General features: G+C 52.1%; 1 protein-coding gene across 2 annotated transcripts in view; it reads right to left on the reverse strand.

Annotated features, from left to right (window-relative positions):
• SLC8A2 (solute carrier family 8 member A2) overlaps window positions 1-17,818 on the reverse strand; it is a 29,814-nt gene extending 11,996 nt beyond the window's left edge. For both annotated transcript variants that reach the window (XM_069551083.1, XM_069551084.1), the window contains exons 1-3: window positions 17,141-17,818; window positions 12,047-12,711; window positions 5,184-5,606 (exon numbers count right to left, since the gene is read on the reverse strand). In XM_069551083.1, the coding sequence (XP_069407184.1) occupies window positions 5,184-5,606; window positions 12,047-12,711; window positions 17,141-17,818 (1,766 nt within the window). The remainder of the gene's footprint in view (window positions 1-5,183; window positions 5,607-12,046; window positions 12,712-17,140) is intronic.
• Window positions 17,819-18,289: the final 471 nt, after the last annotated feature.

The raw sequence follows: 18,289 nt of genomic DNA on the forward strand, positions 1-18,289 counted from the left end.
ACAGAGAGTAAAAGCTGAAGTCTCGAGAATGACTCACAAGGCCCCCTGAAATCTGGCCCTCATTCCCTTCCTGGCCTCTCATCCCTCTCCCCTCACACACTCATCCCAGCAACATTGGCCTCCTCAGTGTTCTGAGAATGTAGTAACAAGCCTGCTCATGCCTCAGGGTCTTTGCACTGGCTGTTCCTTCCACTGAGAACACGGTTCCCCCATGTTCATTCCCCCAATTCCTCCAGTTCCCTGTTCAAACTTTACCTTCTTTCTCAATGAGACCCACTCCCTCCACTTTTAATACTGAAATTCACGCCTGGACCTACCCCAGCACCCCTGGCCCCGTTCCCATGCTCCATGTCTTTGTTGTTTCAAATCATCCTCTACCGCACCACCAGATGGGTTTATCTTGTTTGATGTTTGCCATTTGCCTCTTCAGATTAAGACGCACGTTCCTCCAAGGCAGCAATCTTTGTTCATTTATGTTCTTTGCTGTATCCCCAATGCCCAGAATAGTGCCTGGCATATAGTGTGACCTCCATAGACAGCTGTTAACTCAAATTCTTCAGCCTGGAAGACCCTCAACTTCCTGCCCGTTGTCTTCATTTGCAGGGGTAACTGAGCACTAACTGATTTTCCCAGCATCCTGGCTGCCATAGCAACCAGGGAATGGGAGGGGAGAAACAGCCAGAAGTTATCCATCCCCTTCAGGTACACCAAGCCCCCCCCAAGTATGAAGACCCACAACCCCACAATAACCCACAGCTCTGCCACTAGCAGCTATCTCAGCTGTAGGAACCACAAGGCTTGGCCCCAGAACCCAGAAACACAAACACCCAGCCCACACAGTCACCTAGCAGAGGAAGCACAGCCAATCACACCGCCCACACCCACACACCATCATACCCCGCAGCCATTCCCCATGCGGCGGCAAAATCGCACGGAACCAGATGCCAATTAGCACAACACCCCCACCACAGCCTGGGCAACAATGCCAACCTGTAGGACCCCTGCTGTGATTCCATGTAGAGTCTCCTTCCTTATACCTCACTCTTTATGCCTCCTGGCGTCTCTGTTTATTCAGTCTCTCCCCAGTTCTCTGCCTTTCTCTCCGTGTTCTCCCCTCCCCATCTCCATCTCTCAGTGTCAGAGAGACTGAATGGAACAGCCAAACTCGACACAATCTAAGCAAAAGGGTCTCAACCATGCAGACATATCTAAACACATGAACGCCCAGGACACAGTGACACCCAAAGATGGACACACAAGACAGTCACGAGGGGGCATACGCGCACCTCCACCTTCACCCACTCTCGGTTTCAAGACATTTAAAAGTTTCTGTTGGTTGAAAGAATGGCAGGCCCCCGCGTCCAACTTAGGAGTGGGTTGGGAGCTGTCCGTGGTGCTGAAACACTGCAGCCAGGTGGAGTCGTCTCCTGACACATGCTCCTCACAGACTCTGACACACGTAGACAGCTGCTGACACACTGACACACTGACAAGGTGATACACACACCTCTGACACTCATTTGCTTGCAGACATGCCGTGGTCCCCTGACACCCAGTGACAACGCGCACCAGTTGGCACTCTGACAAGTGTGTCCTCACGGGACCCAAGAGGAGGAGAAACCCAACCGGCAGGAGACAGCAAGAGGAACTGCAGCTAGATGAGGGTAGGGCTTCCTGAAGTCAAAGGAAGCAGCTTTAGGAGTATGGAATTAACAGATACACACCATTATATAGAAAATAGATAAGCAACAAGGATTTACTGTATGGCACAGGGAACTATATTCAATATCTCGTAATAACCTATAATGGAAAACAATCTGGAAAAGAATATATATATGCTGCTGCTGCTGCTAAGTCGCTTCAGTCGTGTCCGACTCTGTGCGACCCCATAGACGGCAGCCCACCAGGCTCCCCCGTCCCTGGGATTCTCTAGGCAAGAACACTGGAGTAGGTTGCCATTTCCTTCTCCAATGTATGAAAGTGAAAAGTGAAAGTGAAGTTGCTCAGTCGTGTCTGACTCTTCACGACCCCATGGACTGCAGCCTAGCAGGCTCCTCCGTCCATGGGATTTTCCAGGCAAGAGTACTGGAGTGGGTTGCCATTGCCTCCTCCGATACATATATATATATGGCTGAACCACTTAGCTGTACATCTGAAATGATCACAATATTGTAAATCAACTATAGTTCAGTTAAAATTGATCATTTTTAAAAAAGGAAACAGCCTTCCTCCCCAGCCTGACATTCTGCCATCCTCACGCCCTCCTTGTTTACTGGAAACTCCACTTTCCCATCCCTCACAGGCTCTGATTTCACACCCAGTCTCTTTCTCATCCTATCTCCCATTCTCTCGTGCTGACCTGAACTCCTCTCTCTGTAGCATCAGCAGGAGTCTTCCTCCCCTGAGTCTGCCTGGATTTCTCTCAGAGAGAAGAATGTCTCTCTTTACCTCCCCGCACTTCTATTCCTTTCAGTCTTCTTCCATCGCAGTCTCCAATCCCTATTTCCCTCTTTGTTCTGGCCTCACCAGGTGACAGGAGGGATCTTAGTTCCCCCACCAGCGATTGAACCTGTGGCCCCTGCATTGGGAGGGCAGAGTCTTAGCCACTGGACCACCGGGGAAATCCCTCTTTCCCCCTCTCAGCTTACATCTCTCGTGGCACCTGTCTCTAGGTCTGCGTGTTTCTGTCTCGCTCCTGCCCTCTCTCTTTCTCACTCTCCACGACGCTGGCTCTCTTTCACTGGGTCTCTCCCGTCTCCCTGTCTTTCACCCATCTGGTTGCCTCTCTCTCTCTCTTGCATCTCTCCCTTCTACCCCATATCTCTGGGCGTCTCTCTTCCATCTCCGTGTTGATCCTGCCTGGGGTCAGCCCTCCAGCCTGGCTGTTTCTCGAAGCCTCTCTAATTAGCGCCTGCCCATCGGAGAAAGGATGTGTTTCCCTGAACGCTAATTAGCCTCCTGCTCTCTGTCTCCTGAAACCACAGCTGGAAGCCTGGGCGGGGGAGGAGGGCAGAGGGTGTCCCAGCCTGGGGAAGCCGTGGGGGCGAGGGGAGGAGAAGCCCTGTGGAAGCCCGCGGCCGCAGGCGAAAAGTTGATTAGACTACCAGTAGCACTGGGACGAGCAGAAAGACAACTCCCTCCACGCCCTCTGCCTCTTGGGTGTGAGCGATGGGGCCTGGAATGGTGCTCTGGGTCCTCAACCCAAGTCAGAACAGAGAGAGATGGAAAGGTGTGGAGAGGCTGTGAGTGAAATATAACCCGCGTCAGAGAGCTGCATCCTGCAGACAGAAATCCAGAGATGGACGCAAACTCTCCCGAGAGCGAGACGCAGAGACGCACAGCGAGAAGAGGCAGGGTGAGCACTGAGCAGCTGCGCTGGGAGGCCGAGCCACAGAGGCTGGGATGGGGAGAGGGAGGGGGCGCGGTGGGGACTCTGCTCGGTGGGGTGAGCGTGGGCGGCGGGAGGAGGGAGACAGACGGGCGCGCGGGGGCGGCAGGGAGCGGGCGGGAGCCGGGATGTGAGGCTGCCGGCACACGCACCGGGGGACTCGGGCATCTGCTCAAGGGGGTGGCCGGGTGTCTGGGCTTGAGAACAGTCCTGACTCTGTGTCAGTGACTTTGAGCGTCTGCATGTGCCCGGTGCGCCTGTTGGTTCTGTCTGTCTACATACGCACTTAGCCAGCTCCTCTCCGGAGACTCGGTCTCCCACATCCCAGCCCTCCTTTCCCGTGTCTCTTCCTAGCCACCCCCCCCCATATTCCTACTCCGGCTTTCCCCAAAGCCTCGCCCACATTCCCCCTACCCAAGAGCTCCACTCCTTCCCCCTGCCCACCTCCTTTAGCGCACGCCCTCTTCCGCCGTCCTCAGCCTTTGCCTTGCGTCCTAGCCATGAAATTAAAAGACGATTGCTACTCAGAAGAAAAGCTATGACAAAGCTAGACAGCATGTTAAAAATCAGAGACATTACTTTGGCTGACAAATGTCTGTATAGTCAAAGCTATGGTTTTTCCAATAGTCATGTACAGGATGTGAGATTTGGACCATAAAGAAGGCTGAGCGCTGAAGAACTGATGCTTTTGAACTGTGGCGTTGGAGAAGACTCTTGAGAATCTCCTGCACTGCAAACAGATCCAACCAGTCAATCCTAAAGGAAATCAGTCCTGAATATTCATTGGAAGGACTGATGCTGAAGCTGAAACTCCAATACTCTGGCCACCTGATGCGAAGAGTCAACTTATTGGAAAAGATCCTGATGCTGGGAAAGATTGAGGGCAGGAGGAGAAGAGGGTGACAGAGGATGAGATGGCTGGATGGCATCATTGACTCAATGGACACGACCTCGAGCAAACTCCGGGAGACAGTGAAGGACAGGAAGCCTGGCAAGCTGCAGTCCATGGGGTCGCAGAGTCAGACACGACTGAGCGACTGAACAACCACCACTCAAACCCCACCTAGATCCTTGGGCCCTGCCCCTTCTCTGTTCCACGGAATCGAAAGGGACCTCAGGGCACACTCCTCCATTCACCGGTTAAGCTCGCCACGTCCCTCTGCCCAGGCCCCACCCTAATTCCTCTCCTCTCTCCTTATTTGGCCATTCTTCCCGGTGTCCCACTCTCTTCTCCCCAAACCAGCACAGTTCGAGCAGGACCCGCCAACATCTTGACCCCACTCCTCACTCCAGTCACCTCCCTTCTCTCCTTCGTCCCACCCCTTTTCTGGGCTCTACCGCCTCCCCAGGCCTCCCCATTTCCAGGGCTCCATCAAATCTCCACCCCGTTCCAAGACTGAGTGTGTGTTAGTCGCTCAGTCGTGTCCGACTCTTTGCGACCCCATGAACTCTAGCCCTCCAGGCTCCTCTCGCCATGGGATTCTCCAGGCAAGAATACTGGAGTGGGTTGCCATTCCCTTCTCCAGGGCATCTTCCCGACTCAGAGATCGAACCCCGGTATCCCGCATTGCGGGCAGATTCTTTACCATCTGAGCCACCAGGGAAGCCCTTTCCAAAACTACGCCTCTCCGAGATACTCCCACTCGGAGGCCTCGCCCGAGTTCGGGCCACGCCAACTCTCGACCGCGCCCACTTCCAGGCCCCGCCCTCGTGCGGACCGCGTCCCGGCCTGGCCCCGCCCGGCTCGCGGGCGCCTTGTCTCCCCCGCGAGGGGCCGGCGGGCTCGCGCGCTCACATGGTCTCGTCGTCGCCGAACTCGAGCTCGCCGCACGCGTCCTCGTAGTGCACGCCGCCGCCGCGCGCCGTGCCGTCCACCGTGCGGTAGGGGAGGCGCACCGTGCCGCGCGCGCCCGAGCTGCGCACGACGCGCACGTCCACGGTGCCCATGCACTCGCTCACGTGCAGCAGGCGGTCCTGGAAGGAGAAGATGCCCGCGTGGTCGTCGTCCAGGATGGTGACGGTGGCCAGCAGCGGCGACACCAGCCGCCCCTTGGGCCGCCCGCCGCCGTCGGGCTCGAACATGCCCTGCGCGTCGCCCACGCGCAGGTTCAGCAGCCGCACGAAGAAGTGCTCGTCCTCCTCGAAGATGTCGTCGTCGATGATGCCGATCCGCAGCTCCTTCTGCGTCTCGCCCGGCTTGAACACCAGCGTGCCCTCGCTGCGGTGGAGGAGCGGGGAGAGAAAGGGGTGAAGTCGCTCTCAGGGCTGTGGGCCGGGGAGGTGGTGGGGGGAGGGTTCAGGGTGGGCTTCCTGGAGGAGGGGGCCGCATCACCCGAAGAACTTACAAGTATGATGGTGGACAGACGTGAAACAAACAATACCGAGGGTGCATGAAGGCGGGCTTTTCCCGAGCAGGAGATGCAGAGGGAGAACAAGAACCATGGAGGGGTTCCCTCCCACCATGGAACTCATCAGGAGTAGTGGCAGGGGAGGGGCATAAAACAGGTGATGAAGGTGAGATCAAGGCAGGCGTCATGGGAGAAGATTTAGTGGGGAGGAGACCTCCCGGCAGAGGGAACAGTACATGCAAAATCTTAGGGTGGAGAGGGAGGTTGGAGTGTTTCACAGCCATGCTTCTTGACTCTCAGTGTCCACAGGAATTCTCTGGGACATCTTGTGAAAATGCAGACTGTGGTTCAGTAGCTCCGGGGTTTCAAGGCTGTGTATTTCTACTTAGCGCCCAAAGGACCCTAATGATTCTGCAACATGGACCATACTTGGAGTAACAGGGACATAGGGCCCACAACTGACATTGTCATACTTCCCATAAAAACCATTCTGTGCTCCCAGATATCCCCAGGAGAAAATCCACGGTCTTTAACTTGACATCATTCAGTCATTCGACACATGCTTTCAGCGTGGGAACATGGGAACAGTGGTGCTGGGAACACTGGAAGAGCCCCATGGCACAGCCACATCACAGTGGCACTTATACATCTCAGGGCTTAATTACAGTCCATTCACTCAAGAGACAGGTAGTGAGCATCTGCTGTGTGCCAGGCACTGTTTGTAGTGTTGGGGAAACAGCAGCAAAACCAGATCAGGGAAGAATCTCTGCCCTGGTGGAGCTTCTCTTCCAGGGCGGGAGATGAGTAATAAAACATATGAAGTCAGGTGGTGATGATGCTATGTGGAGAAAATAAAGGAACAAGGGTAGAGAGTGCAGAGAAGGAGCTGTGTGAAAGTGGTCAGGGAAAGCTTGTCTGGGGGCGGGGGTGCCATCTGAGCAGAGGCCTGAGGGAGGGAGCCACGTGGAGGAGATCTGGGGAAGACTGTTCCTGTAAAGGGAACAGCCAGTGCAAATGTCCTGAGGCAGCAGTGGGCAGGAGTGCTTGAGGAAGATCAGGAATGCCAGTGTGGCCGCATCCAAGGGAGCAGAGAGGGAGAGGGTGGGAGATGGGATGACTGAGGGACCAGGGGGAGATGTCATGGGGTCTTGGTGAGCCACGGTGAAGACTTTGGCTATTACTCCAGTGAGAGGAGAGCCATGGAGGCCTCCGAGGAGAGGAAGGACATCAACTGGCTTAGGTTTAAAAGAGTGTTGGCTTTGTAAGCTGCTAAAGCACAAGCGAGATGCTGTATAATGGGCTGGAGGAGGGAATGAGGCCAAGAGATTCATCAGGGTGAAACTTGGGCGGGACAGTAATGACTCTGGGGTGTTAACGAATGTCAAAAATCTGTCATTTACCCCTCCCTTCCTCTGTGGGGGAGGTAGAGAGACCCCAGGGTTCTGGCAGGGGTAGAACTGTATGGCAAGACCTGGATGGAGGCAATAAGAGCTTCCTGTGGCTGCAGCCCTCAGCTCAGAGGGCGCTGTCCATGGTAGCTAAGGCAGGCCAACCTGCTCCGAGCTGCCTGAGCCAGCTGTGTGGTCTTGGGCAGTTAGGACTCAGCAGCCCTCGGAGCCTCGGTTTCCTCATCTGTAAAATGGAGTTAGTAACCCTGTCTTCCTCGTGGTAGTGTTATAAGGATTGAGTTAGTACAGGGGAACTGGACATTGTCCGTAAAGGGGCACACGGGCATCATGTGCCTTCTGGCGTGATGCCCTGAGGACATTTGGATTCCTGCCAACGTGCATCACCTGAATCTAATCATGAGGAAATATCAGACAAAGCCACACTGAAGATTGTTCGAGTAAGTGGCCTATCATTTGCCAAAGTATCAGAGTGGGACTTCCCTGGCGGTCCAATAGTTAAGACTCGATGCTTCCAGTGCAGGGGGTGTGGGTTCGATCCCTGGTTGGGGAACTAAGATCCCACATGCCATGTGGCACAGCCTAAAGAAAAATTCAGACCAAAGTGTTGGCGTCACCAAAGTCACGGAAAGACCGAGGGAGTGATCCAGATTGAAGAAGGCGAGAGAGACATGACAACCAAATATGCCAAGTGGTTTCTGGATCAGATGGGAAGAGAGGGAGGGAGTGAAAACACAGCTATAAAGGGTTAGACAAGGGCAACTGGGGACATGCAAGCGTGGACTGTAGACTGGGTCATAATACGGACTCAATCTTAAATGTCCTGTGTGTGATCACTGTGTTGGGATGATGTGGGAGTATGTCATTATTCTTAGGAGATGCATGCTTCTGTTGATGGGTGAATGGTCATGCTGTCTGCACCTCACCCTAATAAAGTGCCACCATTATTATTTTTTTTTCAAAAACAAATTTATGGTTACCAAAGGAGAAAGGTGGGGGGGGGGTGGAGGGATAAATTAGGAATTTGGGATCAATGTAGACACACTACTATATATAAAAGAGATAATCAACAAGGACCTACTGTATAGCCCAGGGAACTCAATATTCTGTAATCACTTACATGGGAAAAGAATCTGAAAGAGAATGGATATATGCATATGTATAACTGAATCACTTTGCTGTACAGCCACAACTAACACAACACTGTAAATCAACTATACTCAAAAAAATTTAAAAAGTAAAGTAGCACCTCAAAAAATCTATTATTATATATTGAAAAGCGTGAATGCCCACAGGACAAAATAGGCACAATTGGTGAATATCTGTGTGGAGGTTATATAAGGGTTCACCAGGCTATATATTTGCAGCCCTTCTGCAGGTGTGAAATTTTTCAAAATAAAAAGCTGGGGAGAAAAAGAACATGGGGATTTTAGAAACCAGGTATCAGAATCATAGAAGGCTAGGTTCCCAGGACTCATTTTGTGGATGCACAAAATCTGAGAAGATGAAAAACCTTAGAACCATCAGATCAGAGATGGGCTGGGGTACAGATTAGAATACTAAAACCTTGGAATCCTGGAATCTTAAAACCTTTGACCCTTAGTGTGTTAGGATTATAGAGGCTTAAATCTCAGAATCTTGGAAGAGCTGTGCCATTTGGGGGTCATAGAGGTCATTATTAATTTGGAGAAACTAAAACCCCACAGAACCACCCGAGCCTAGTGATGCCTGCGGGCAAGTTAGAAAAAGGTATCCCTTCTTCAAGACACTCTTTCCATGAATCTGGAACTGTCGCCATAGACACAGAACTCTACAGTGTCCACTATGTGAATAGCACTTCCTTAGACATGTTGCTCTTTTGCAGTGCACAACCTCAACAACTGTACGTGACAGCCTTACCTGCCCAGACTGAGGCAGGAACTTACCCCAGGAACAGGGGGCAGGGCTAAGCTGGGGCTGGAACTTACATGTCCTCCCTCCCAGCCCTAGACCTAACCTGCCTTGATAAGTGATGCCAGGCCTGTGACTATCAGCTGGGTTGGGAGAGCAGAGACATAGGGAAAGGTGTCAACTCTTCCTAGCTCTGGCTCCACCACTGAGCAGCATTTACTCCTTCACTTCAAACATCTCCTTCCCGAGGTCATTTGCAGGTGAGAAGGCAGCCTCTGATCCCAGCAAGTGATACCTGTACTCACTTCCTTTTGCAAAGGCTTGGGGTTTTGATGAGGGCAGTGCAGACCAGAGGTGTGGGTTGGAGTGGAAGGATGAAGAGGCGGGCTGACTGCAGGCCCTCACATGGTGAATGCCTTCTCTTCAGTCGAAGGAGGCTAGAGATGTGGGATGAGGGGAAAGGATGGAGGGAGGAGGTCATGGGTGGCCAAAGGGGTCCCATGCTGCAGGATGACAGAACAAAGATGTGAACAGTTCGGTTTCAACTTAGTAAGTGAAACTTATGAGAAGATCAGCCATCAGTGCTCTCTCCTGTATCCTGCTGTATTTTTCTTTACTCTTCACACCACTGATATTTTAATACACTGAAGGTGCACTTTCTAATGACCTGTCTTTCCTAAGAGAGTGTCAGCTGTGTTAGAACAGGCAGGGATTTCTACGTCTTTCATTTATTGCTGGTCTCCATTGCCCAGGTTCGTTGCTGGCACAGAAAAGACACATGGTACATGTTATTATTATAGGAAACCACAAGAGCTGGGCTGGATGAAGCACAAGCTGGAATCAAGATTGCTGGGAGAAATATCAATAACCTCAGATATGCAGATGACACCACCCTTATGGCAGAAAGTGAAGAAGAACTAAAGAGCCTATTGATGAAAGTGGAAGAGGAGAGTGAAAAAGTTGTCTTAAAACTCAACATTCAGAAAACTAAGATCATGGCATCTGGTCCCATCATTTTATGGCAAACAGATGGGGAAACAATGGAAACAGTGAGAAACTTTATTTTGGGGGGCTCCAAAATCACTGCAGATGGTGACTGCAGCCATGAAATTAAAAGACGCTTGCTCCTTGGAAGAAAAGTTATGGCCAACCTAGACAGCATATTAAAAAGCAGAGAAATTACTTTGCCAACAAAGGTCTGTCTAGTCAAAGGTATTGTTTTTCCAGTAGTCATGTATGGATGTGAGAGAGCTGGACTATAAAGAAATCTGAGCACCAAAGAACTGATGCTTTTGAACTGTGGTGTTGGAGAAGACTCTTGAGAATCCCTTGACTGCAAGGAGATCAAACCAGTCAGTCCTAAAGGAAATCAACCCTGAATATTCATTGGAAGGACTGATGCTGAAGCTGAAGCTCTAATACTTCGGCCACCTGATGGGAAGAACTGACTTATTTGAAAAGGCCCTGATGCTGGGGAAGATTGAGGGCAGAAGGAGAAGGGGGCAACAGAGGATGAGATGGTTGGATGGCATCACTGACTCAATGGACATGAGTTTGAGTAAACTCCGGGGGTTGGTGATGGACAGGGAGGCCTGGAGTGCTACAGTCCATGGGGTCTCAAAGAGTTGGACGTGACTGAGTGACTGAACTGAACTGAACTGCATGGGAGACTTGCACATCAGTTAACAAAACATACTGTAAACCTATAATTCTTGAAAGAGTGTGGTATAGACAGATCTATTGCACAAATACATAAAGAATTTTGTGGTCCCATGAGGACACAGAAGTTATTACCTTGTTTACTTGTCTATGTTGAACCCTTAAAAAAAAATCTGAATGGCAGATGAATAAAAAACAAGGTCCTACTGTATAGCATAGGGAACTATATTCAATGTCCTGTGATAACCATAATGGAAAGCATATGAAAAAAGAATATATATATGGATAACTGAGTCACTTTGCTATACAGTGGAAATGAACACAATATTGTAAGTCTACATTTCAGCCAAAAATTTTAAAAAACTTCTGGCACCTAGTAGGTGCACAGTAGGAATAGCTGGCTAAGGTCACAGTTCTGCTCAAAGAGGGGTGAGGAGAGGGGCTGGCAGGGAGACACAGGAGGGCTCAGAAGGCGGGTGGGTTTATGGTGGAACCAAAGACCCAGAGGCAGTGAGGACACCGTCTCTCCTCTTGACCCCACTTCGTTTTCCCCAACAGCACTTGCCATCACCTGATGGTTTTGTATGTTTCATAGTTTATAACTTTATTGCAACTTGAAGGTAGGGACCTAAGCCATCTTGTTCACAGAGGTATACCTGGCACATGTAGTAGGTGATTGATAAACTTTTTTAGGACTTCCCTGGTGGCGCAGTGGGTAAGAATGCACCTGCCAAGGCCAGGGACATGAGTTTCATCCCTCCAAGAAGATTCCACATGCCCCAGAGCAACCAAGCCTATGTGCCACAACCACTGAGCCTTCGAGCTGCAACTACTGAACCCTGAGCGCCTAGAGCCTGTGCTCCACAAGAAGAGAAGCCACTGCAAGAAGCCCGCACACCACATCCAGGAGTAGCTCCTGTGAGCTGCAACTAGAGACAGTGCCTGCAAAAGCAACAAAGGCCAAGTGCAGCCAAGAAAAATACTCATTAAAAAAATATTTTTTTACTTTAATAGTGGCGTGGTATGGAGCTATGATAAGGAACGCAGAGCAGCGTCAAGCACAGGACGGCACAGATGTATCATGGACCTGGGAGCAGGAGCCCACGGTGGTCAGTGGACAGCCACGCTGTCCGTCTTGTCCAGCAGCCTGTGCCAAATGTCTAGAATAGTACCTGGTTCAAAGTAGACTCTCAGCAATGAATGAATGAATGGATCCAGCAAGTCGGCCCATCGCAAAGTAAGGATGGGCGCCAGACGCAGCCAGGAGACGGAGGAGCCTGGAGGCTGCCGGACGGCGGAGCCTGTGACCCGCGGACCGCCAGCCCTCCCTGCCCACCCGCCCCCAGGCGACCCACCTGTACTCGTAGTCCGAGCCGGCCTTGGCGGAGCCGTCCTCCGTGCGGTAGTCCACGTAGAAGGTGCTGTTGCCCTCGCCGCCCTGGCAGGTGACCGACAGCAGCACGGAGCCGCAGTTCTCCAGGCAGTGGTAGAGGCTGGGCTCGAAGAAGATGCGGCTGGCGCCGTCGTCCTCGTCCTCGCCGGGGCCGTCGGCCGGGGCGCCCCTGCGCGAGGCGTCCACCGCGTGTCTCCGCAGCACGTTGCCCGCGCCGGTCATCAGCCGCGTGGCCTGGATGCGGTAGAAGGCGCGGCTCTTCTGCTGGTGGAGCAGCGCGTAGTAGTTGGCGATGCCCACCAGCTGCTCCAGCTCCTTGTCCGGGTGCTTCTGCTTCAGGTCCTTGAGGATCTGGATGACCTCGCGGCGGCTGGCGTCCAGCTCGCGGGCCTCGGCGGGGCCCGGGCCCAGGCCGCCCACCTCGCCCGGCGCCTCGGCGCCCACGAACGTGCCGTCCAGCTCGATGCTCTTGGGGGGGTCGCCCTCGGCGCCGATGATGATGCCGCTGCGCGGGTCGGTGCGGTAGCGCTTGTACACGTACTTGTAGAAGAGCAGCCGCTTGTCGGCCATCCAGGCGAACACCACGCACACCGGGAAGAAGACGAGGGTCAGCAGCGCCTCCCACACCTGCGGGCGGCCGCGCGGGTCAGGATCGCCGCGCCGGCAGGGGGCGCGCTCGCGGCCCGCCCGCCGCCAACCTCCGCAGCGCCGGGTCCCTGCCCTCACCCGAGCTCCTCTTCTGAATCTCTCCCCATCCGGCCTTCCTGCTGTCTCTGCCTCCTGTCTCTCTTCATCTCAGCCTCTCCCCGTTTCTCTGTGTCTCTGTCTCTCCCTCCATCTGTGTCTCTCCCTCTCTCTGGCTCTCGTCTCTGCTTCTCCCTGCCTTTCCCCATCTTTCTGGCTAGGTTGGTCCTTATCTCTTTTTCTCCCTGCCTCCAGTCTCATTCTCTATGTCAGCTGGCTTGTTGTTTGTTTGTTTGTTTAAGCTGTAAAGGTATTTATTTATTTATAACTAATGTTTATTTCTTTATTTGGCTGCACCGGGTCTTAGTCGCAGCATGCGCGATCTAGTTCCCTGACAGGGGTCAACCCCACGCCACCTGCACCGCAGCGCTCCGCGTCTTAGCCATTGGGCCGCCGGAGAAGTCCTTATGTCAGTTGGTTGTCTATCTTTCCTCCTCCGTTTCTTCCTTTCTGGTGGCCCCTGTCTCCTTGTCTCCGTTGTCTTTTATATCTTTTTTAGATACCTACCTCTCTCTCCTATGAGATTCTTCCCTGTACCCCCGGCTTCTCTCTTTATGTCTTTATGTCTCTCCTGCCCTCACCCTTTTTCTCTCTCCCTTGGTCGCATCCATCCATCCACCCACCGTTTGTCACGCTGCTCAAGTGCAAAGAACACAGACATCCTCAGCCACCACCAAGTCAGGGACACGCCCCACCCTGTGGTCCCAGCCCCTGTCCAGGGGCAGTGCTGGTCTCTCTCTCCATCTTTTTCTCCCACCTCATTGCCCCTCCGCCCCTCCTCACCCGAGATGCCTCCACTTCTCCAAACTCCACCCATCACCCAGGGTCTGCCCTCTTCCTTTCCTCCAACTCCTCCCCCCCCCCCACCCCCAGTGAATACAGCCTTTGCCAGATTCTCCTTCCGTAGGATTTTTTTGGCCCTTAGGGATTGGACTCTGACTCTAAAAGAGGCACAAGTTTGGCTCATCGTCTGACAGCCTCATAAAGCAAGTTCTCATGTTTACATGCTACCTCCCCAGAGAGACAGGGCAAGGCTGAGTTTAGACCCCGGTTCTAGAATAGGGATGCCCAGGCTCTTATAAGTAAAATGAGGACGTTCCAAGACTGAATGAGCTCACGCACTCCTAGCACTCAGCCTTGTCAGTTACTGATACGTGGAAGATAGACAAAATGTGAAATTAATGTGATCGTTATTACTAGTGGGCTTCCCAGGTGACTCGGTGGTTGATCCGCCTGCCAATGCAGGAGACCCGGGTTCGATCCCTAGCTCAGGAAGATCCCCTGGAGGAGGCCATGGCAACCCACCCCAGTATTCTTGCCTGGAGAGTCCCATGGACAGAAGAGCCTGGCCGGCTACAAGCCATAGGACCACAAAGACTCAGACACGGCTAAGCCCACATGCACTGTCTCTACTTTTATAGTACCGTCACTATATTACTATTATCTTGAGCTCTTTGCACTCTGCGGCTCAGGCTGTCCATGGTCTGGCAGAAGGTACACACAGGAAACATCCACCAATACCTGACAGTTCTCCTTGAAATATTCATGTAAAGATGCATATGTCACCTTTCTCATCAAAGATAAGGAAGAGAAGATTAAAGAGCATTTACAAATCGGATGGCCCCAGAGGTATCTTTAAAATGAGCCTGGTAGGGAAAATATCTTTAAGCTCTCATTGCACAGCCCCTTGTTGCTGTGTTTACTGGTTCAGAAAAAAACTGGACTTGGAAATAGTACAACCACACAAAGCCACCGGCAGGTTTGTGAAAAGAAACTGAATTTTCCACGCAAGCTGTAAAATGAGCTCTTGCCTTGCACTCATTGAACTGGCCAGTGTCTACGCTGTGGGCGATTCTCTCTTAATCAGAAGCGAGATCTCCAACACCTGAGATCTGCTTTCTTCCCTGCAGGTAAACAAAAGGTGATTCTAATAGATTCATATCTGCCTGTGAGGGCACCCACTGGTGGTCCAGGGGCTAAGACTGCACTCCCAATGCAGAGGGGTCTGGGTTCAATTCCAGTTCAAGGAACTAGAGCCCATATACCACAACTAAGAGTTCGCATGCTGCGACTAAAGATCCTGAGTGCTGCAGTCAAATTAATGGATTGAAGAAAAAGAGAGCCTCGCTAAAATCAGAAATGAAAAAAGAGGACCTCATGTAAAGAAGAAGGGCTTCCCTGATGGCTCTGTGGTAAAGAATCTGCCTGCCAATGCAGGAGACATGGGTTCGATCCCTGGTCCGGGAAGACCCCACACGCCTCGCAGCGACTAGGCCCATGCACCACAGCTGTTGAAGCTGTGCTCTGGAGACTGTGCTCTGCACCAAGAGGGGGCCACTGCATTGAGAAGCCCAACTAGAGAGGAGCCCCCATTTCTGTGCAGTAAAAGAAAAACCCTCGCAGCAAAGAAGGCCCAGTGCAGCCAACACATAAAACTGTTTAAAGAAGATGAACCAACGGTCTAGTCCAACCCCTTCTATGGTTCAGATGTGTAAACCGAGGCCCAGAGGGTATGGGCTTTGCCTGAGGTCACACAGCACTTCCAGAGAAAACTCTGAGCCAGACCCATCTCCTCCCTGCCCCCGTTCAAAGCATCTAGGAGGGACTGTCATCATCTTGATCTCATGCCCATTCTTTCGGTTATTTCATGAAAGCATTCCAGAAGTCTGGTCTCCGTGTTACTCCAGAAGGGATCCTCCAGAACCACTTCTGCACCCAGACCTGCGGCATTTCACACTGTCTTCCCTTTGATGGAGCCAGCTCCTTCTCAGGAGAAACCTCCTCCCTCCCGATCCCACCTCCTCCCCACAGTGTCTAAAATCCATTTCACAGTTTTGGTGTAAATCCTTGTCACGGATCACTTGGGACAACCTGAGTCAGGATAGCATCCTTTTTAAAATAGTGCCTGAGACCATGGGAAGCATAGTCTGTACTTTTCACCTTGGCAGCCAGGAAACTCAGCACCACAGTCAGGAGTCAGTCACAGTAACCGTCTCCCTTCCTCCCTCATCCCTGTCTTCTGGTGCTCCACCTCCCTCTTTTCCTCACTGTGGTTTCTTCCTTCCTCCTGCCTAGATAACATCTGCAAAGAATATTTATACCTCTAACTTTAGATCTTTCCTGGAAAGAAACTATAGCTGGCAAAACTTGACAGATATGTCTGAGTAGATTATACACTTGGATAAAGGAATCCTGGGTAGCCTCAAATAAATTATGCATATGTGTGAGAGAATTAAGCCAGGCCCATGAATAAATTATGCAAATGTAGGTGGCAATCGTGGGGCTGTGGGAAATAAATTAGGCGAACGTTTTAAAGGAGACTAAGCAATAGGCCCGTTAAGACACTGGATAAATGAGAGGCAAGTGATTATGTGAATGTGGGTGTAAATTATGCAGCTATGGTTCTAAATTTTTTTCCTACTATTGGAATAAATTATGCAAAGTGGTCTTTTCAGTGGGCTGGGTTTATGCCTAGGTTGGACTCGATATGGGTATGAATTACAGTGAAGTGGTATAAATTATCTCAACGTCAGCAATCAATTATTAATAATGACTGAACTATGTAAACCACGACTGCATATCTGGCAAACACAAAGCTAGATTATGCAGATACAAAGTCCATGGGCAAACTATGCAAATTGCACCAAGTTACTCAAATCAATTAGCACTGTCAGAAAACACAGGGCTGGATTCTGCAACTGTAAAATGAATTATGCAAATGGGGGATGTCTAGTTGCAAAAGTGGAAATAAATTATGCGAAAGGCAGGGAGTATAGGAAAACACGTGACCATACCTGGCAAATACCTGACTAGACTGTCACATGCCTTACACGGATCACTAGGACTCTGTTAGCACACATGGCACCCTTGAGAGAGTTCAAAGATGCCATTTCCAGATGGGCATATTACAAAATGGCATCTGGTTCTGCATGGATGAGCTCTTTCCAGAGTTTGCAATGCCATCCAGACCTGGCTTGGGGAATACCCACCAGACTCCAGCCCCAATTTGCCCTCTCTGGCCCAATGCCTTTGTGCAATGCACGACCTGGACAACCGTACCCGGTGGCCCTCTCAGATGTGAGCATATGCTATGCTAAGTCACTTCAGTCGTGTCCGACTCTGTGCGACCCCACAGACAGAAGCCCACCAGGCTCCCCCATCCCTGGGATTCTCCAGGCAAGAACACTGGAGTGGGTGATGTGAGCATGCGTTTCGGCAAACACAGGCATTGACTCTCCAAGCCCAGGAGGCCACCCCTCTGGACTGTGCAGACACACATGCGCCCAGGAGATGCCCGTGCATCCTTGCTCACCTGGACCACACCCGGGGAGAAGACGGCCAGGATGAGATAAAGCCAGACGTAAGCGAAGATGCTCCAAGAGGCGGTGACAAAGAAGACCCTCAGGTGCTTGATCTTGCGGCTCTCGCCGGCCGGGATGACATAGATGCACACGGCAATGACCACAAACATGTTGAAGGCAGCGCTGCCCACGATGGTGCCCGGGCCCAGCTCGCCCGCCTGGAAGTTGTGGCCGCAGACCTCAATGACAGACAGCAGGATCTCTGGGGCTGAGGAGCCGAGGGCCATGAGGGTGAGGTTGGACACTGTCTCGTTCCAGATGCGGACGGTGCCCACGCTGGTCTCGCCGTTGGCCTTGGTGATGGTGATCTCCTTCTCCTTGGATGTGATGACCTCGATGGAGGCCATGAAGCGGTCGGCGATGATGGACACACCCAGGAACATGTAGACCATGGCCACAAAGTAGACCACGGCCCGGGCTGCCTTGTCCCCCAGCGACGGGTCATCGGGCTCCCAGACGGGCAGCAGGACCCCTGGCTGGCAGCGGTTGGAGCCCTGGCAGCCCCCTGTACTGCTGGCATCGCTGTCATTGGCTGGGGGAGGTGGCAGGGAGGGGGTCGGGGTGGCCGCCCCTGAGCATGGCGGAGTCCCCAGGAGGAGTGCAAACCCCACCAAGGCCAGGGGAGCCATGGAGGGGGGCAGGGTCCTGTGGGGGAGGAGGAGGAAGTCTGGGTGAGGGGAGCAAACCCCTCCTCCCTCTTGCTCAGGAGTCAGAGCTTGTTGCAGGCGGAGAATGGGGGAGAAGCTGGGGACTAACAGAGGGAGGAGAGAGACCAGGAGAGACAGAGACAGAGATTCAGAGACAGGGACACAAAGAGACACTCTCTCTGTGCTAGGCAGAGGCTGAGAAAGACATAGAAAGATAAAGGCACCATGCGCTGCTGATGGACATGTAGCCTCTATGAGAAACTACAGTTGACATCACATATCCCAGGACTCAGCAATTCCACTCCCAGGAATGTACCCAGGGAAATAAGTCAAGGGTTCAACGAAAGACCCATACACAAGTGTTTACAGCAGCTTCATTGATAATAAAGCTTGAAACAAGCTGGATGCCTATTGGTAAGAGAGGTACAGGGCAGAAGAGGCACACGGTGGAAT

The sequence above is a fragment of the Ovis canadensis genome, chromosome 14, assembly GCF_042477335.2.
Source record: "Ovis canadensis isolate MfBH-ARS-UI-01 breed Bighorn chromosome 14, ARS-UI_OviCan_v2, whole genome shotgun sequence".
Taxonomy (NCBI): Eukaryota; Metazoa; Chordata; class Mammalia; order Artiodactyla; family Bovidae; genus Ovis; species Ovis canadensis.